The sequence below is a fragment of the Arachis ipaensis genome, chromosome B07, assembly GCF_000816755.2.
Source record: "Arachis ipaensis cultivar K30076 chromosome B07, Araip1.1, whole genome shotgun sequence".
Lineage (NCBI taxonomy): Eukaryota > Viridiplantae > Streptophyta > Magnoliopsida > Fabales > Fabaceae > Arachis > Arachis ipaensis.
This window is the reverse complement of record NC_029791.2, coordinates 124,761,957-124,765,449: the sequence shown is the minus strand read 5'-3', so window position 1 is coordinate 124,765,449 and position 3,493 is coordinate 124,761,957. Positions and strand designations below refer to the sequence as shown.

At 42.6% G+C, this 3,493-nt stretch overlaps 1 protein-coding gene across 1 annotated transcript; it reads left to right on the top strand.

Annotated features, from left to right (window-relative positions):
- LOC107606309 (probable ADP,ATP carrier protein At5g56450) lies at positions 1-1,390 on the top strand. Its single transcript, XM_021108001.1, has 2 exons — positions 1-72; positions 472-1,390. The coding sequence occupies exons 1-2, from the start codon at positions 1-3 to the stop codon at positions 1,105-1,107; spliced, it is 708 nt and encodes a 235-aa protein (XP_020963660.1). The 3' UTR covers positions 1,108-1,390.

The window sequence follows — 3,493 nt, the reverse complement described above, 5'->3', positions numbered from 1 at the left end:
ATGATTATTTGGAAGATAATTAAGTCTAAAGTTGCTAATCCAGCTATTCCACACTTGAACAGTGACCCCAAGGTTAGTTAATAAATTGCCAAAAAGCAATCATAAGAACCCTTGAAATCTACTTTTGGTTGTGTTGCTTTGCTATTCCCTGTTTCCTTTTCCTCCTTGTTCTTTTTTAACCATGAGTGATTAAGACAAAGGTGATCACAGCTTGGTGCCAGACCATATTTTCCGTGTAAATTGTAAAATAATGAGGATTTCTTGTCGTGAGATGATAGATGGTATTTTTGGAAAATAAAATTCACACCAACTTACCTTTCTTTGCCCTTATTGAAGTATAATATGCAATATTAAAGAAGATAGTGTATAGCATAGTGTATAGAAACATGCAACATTCGAGTGGAAAGTTATGTTTCTGTAACAGAATGTTATAGTTAATGTAAGAATCTTGATAAATTGTTTCTTCAACAGGATCTATACAGGTGCATGTTAAGAGGTGGAAACTCTCATGACAGTACTATCTTCTCCGGTGCATCTGCCAATTTTGTCGCTGGTGCTGCGGCCGGTTGTACAGCACTTATCTTAGTCTACCCCCTTGACATTGCACATACCCGCCTTGCTGCTGACATCGGAAGGAAAGAGGCACGTCAGTTTCGTGGCATCTACCATTTCCTGGCTACCATATTCGAAAAGGACGGGATCCGGGGGATTTACAGGGGCCTTCCTGCATCCCTACAAGGGATGGTGGTCCACAGGGGCCTTTACTTTGGAGGCTTTGATACAATAAAAGAGATTCTATCCGAAGAAGAATCCAAGCCGGAGATTGCTCTGTGGAAGCGCTGGTTGGTAGCTCAGGCAGTCACAACCTCGGCAGGGTTGATATCTTACCCATTAGACACGGTCCGCAGGAGGATGATGATGCAGTCGGGGATGGAACGGCCGGTGTACCACAGCACCCTGGATTGCTGGAGGAAGATCTATAGGACAGAGGGGTTGGCTTCATTCTACCGCGGCACGGTTTCAAATGTGTTTAGAAGCACAGGTGCTGCAGCTATCTTAGTCTTGTATGATGAGGTTAAGAAATTCATGAATTGGGGGCGATTGTAACACCACCAACTTACCAACGTTCATTGATTTCATTGACACCTAGGACTAATTGCATTATTGCATCAAATTTGGTAGACACTTAAATGAGGATTAGGATTAATTTTTGTAAAGTTCAAGTGAGCTCAATTACAGTTCATTTGTTATGATGTGTCTCCATTCTTCACTGGCATTCCAACAACAATGCCATGTTGCTCATATGGCTCTGATATACCAATTTTTCCTTTGTATAATTTTTCAATTACACAAAGTAATAATAATATAAATATAAGAGATATGAGGAGGAGTTGTGATTGGCAAGAAAGAAAAGAAAAGCGCTTGCCCTTTTTCTGTTTAAACTTTAAATATATGTACTTGTTATTTTTCTGGTTGTTTTCAATGTTTCAAGTTTCTACAAGTGAGGACCCTACTGCCACAGCGTTGTCTCGTGCTGCTACAGAGCACAAGTGCGAACCCAAAGCGACAAGAAGCCCCTAAAGGCTATGAAAAACTAGCATAACATATCCTAAAAAAATCAGTAATTATTATGTGGAATAAATGACCATTTGTATCCATGAGAGATGAAAACGCTGACATTTGTACCCATGATAGCTCGAAACTAAACTTATACCCATGATAGATGCTGTCCGTGTGACAAAAGTGCCCTGGCTTGGATCTGAGCTTGGTTCGTGGGTTTCCGAACCTACGTGGCACTCCCACCCCCCAAAGTCATATCTGACGTGGATGTGAACGTTGATTATCAAAAGGAAGTGGAAAAAGAAATGTCAGTTCCCGCGAGAATCAGTGGTGCCTTAGGAGAGGTTCGTCGTCGCCGTTGGTCCATTCGAAGCCGGAGAAGACGACTAGAGTACGCCGAATCGAGTAGCGAGGAGAGCCTTTTACCATTCCTTTCGTATTCGACATCGAGGTGGTCACTCCCTTTGAAGAATTACACAGGTATGTCGTTTCCCACCAATGAATAATTTCATATGTCGTTGCAAGTAGTTAGACAAACGTTGCTACCTAATGAAACCGTATGAGTTACTGTATTTCCTTCAGAATTAATAGAGAGTAGTTTGTTTAGGGTTTGTGTTAGCATCAGTTACAGAGAATGTGTGTTTATTGGTTTGTTAAATTTTACTTCCAGGGATGGCCACCATCCACATAACTCTGTCCATTCATCATAGAGGAAGGTTTGAGAGAGAGCCAGTTGGTAAGGTTAGCTACATTGGTGGAGAAGTGACGGAGATAGAGAGGATAAACGTTGATACCCTCAATGGTTTTTTCATCTCTGACTTGCTGAAGGACATTGGATATACGTCAATTTCTGAGTTTTACTGGCTAGAACCTGGGAAGGAGCTTGATGATGGGTTGAGGTTGCTAAGGGTTGATATGGATGTAGTTAGAATGTATGAGGCAGTCATGAATAATGAAAACAAAATTAATGTGTATACAGAGCATCCCGTGGATCAGCTAGTGGTAGTTGAGGATAAGGAATTGACTCCATCAAAGGGGAGAAGAAAGGTCTGTGCTAAAAGGGTACCAACTCCAAAGAAGACTCCAAAAAGAAGATTAACAGTAGTGAAAGATGATGACGATGCTGAGATAGTTGGTAATGTCCAAGTTGACAAGCAGGCCCAAAAAAGTGCTGAGCCCCAGCCCATGGTAGAGGCCCATCAAGAGAACAACCCAGCTCCTGTAGCAACACATGAACCAAATAACATTTCCCAACCACCTCCAACACCTGTCCAGCCCGATGAACCACCATCAACTCAGTCCCAACCTTCCCAGCCACCTCTTGAGGTAGAGAAGCAACCATCCCAAACTCATGGGACAAACCCAATCCCTCCCCCTAATGCCAATGTATCTGAAGCTTCACAACAACCTTGGCACTCTGATGAGACAGACCAATTCATTCCCTCTCAGGCCAATGTCTCTGATCCTATTGCACCTGAGCAGCTCACCTAATACATCCCACATCCTTACAGAAATTCACTTTTACAAGAAATCCCTGAGTCAGCCCCACCTTCTGACTCCAACAGGACTCCCCAGAATAATGAAACCAATCCTTCAGATGAGGCTGAGGGTTGGCCAAAAAAGAACAGGAGAAGATCAACAAAGAGGCCCCCCTACAGGACAGTCATTCATCCCTAATCCTGATTCGAACAAGCCTCCAACCTTCTATGCCCCGGTTGATGAGGATGATTTTTCTGATGACAACGTTGGGTATATTGCTATGAATCAGAGGACTTGCATAGCATACCTAGTGATGAAGATTCTGACGAGACCCCAGTCTTTCCTTAAGTAATGCCGATGCCCCTGTTAGCCAGGTGAGGTTGGAAGTGGGAATGAAATTTGAGACTCTAAATCAGTTTAGGAAAGCAGTCCGGAAGTTTAATATAAACATCGG

Excerpts from the sequence above, each read along its gene's own strand:
- LOC107606309 (XM_021108001.1), top strand. The coding sequence starts at position 1 with ATGATTATTTGGAAGATAATTAAGTCTAAAGTTGCTAATCCAGCTATT. Across the intron at positions 73-471 it reads ACTTGAACAGTGACCCCAAG|GATCTATACAGGTGCATGTT; the intron begins GTTAGTTAATAA and ends TTTCTTCAACAG.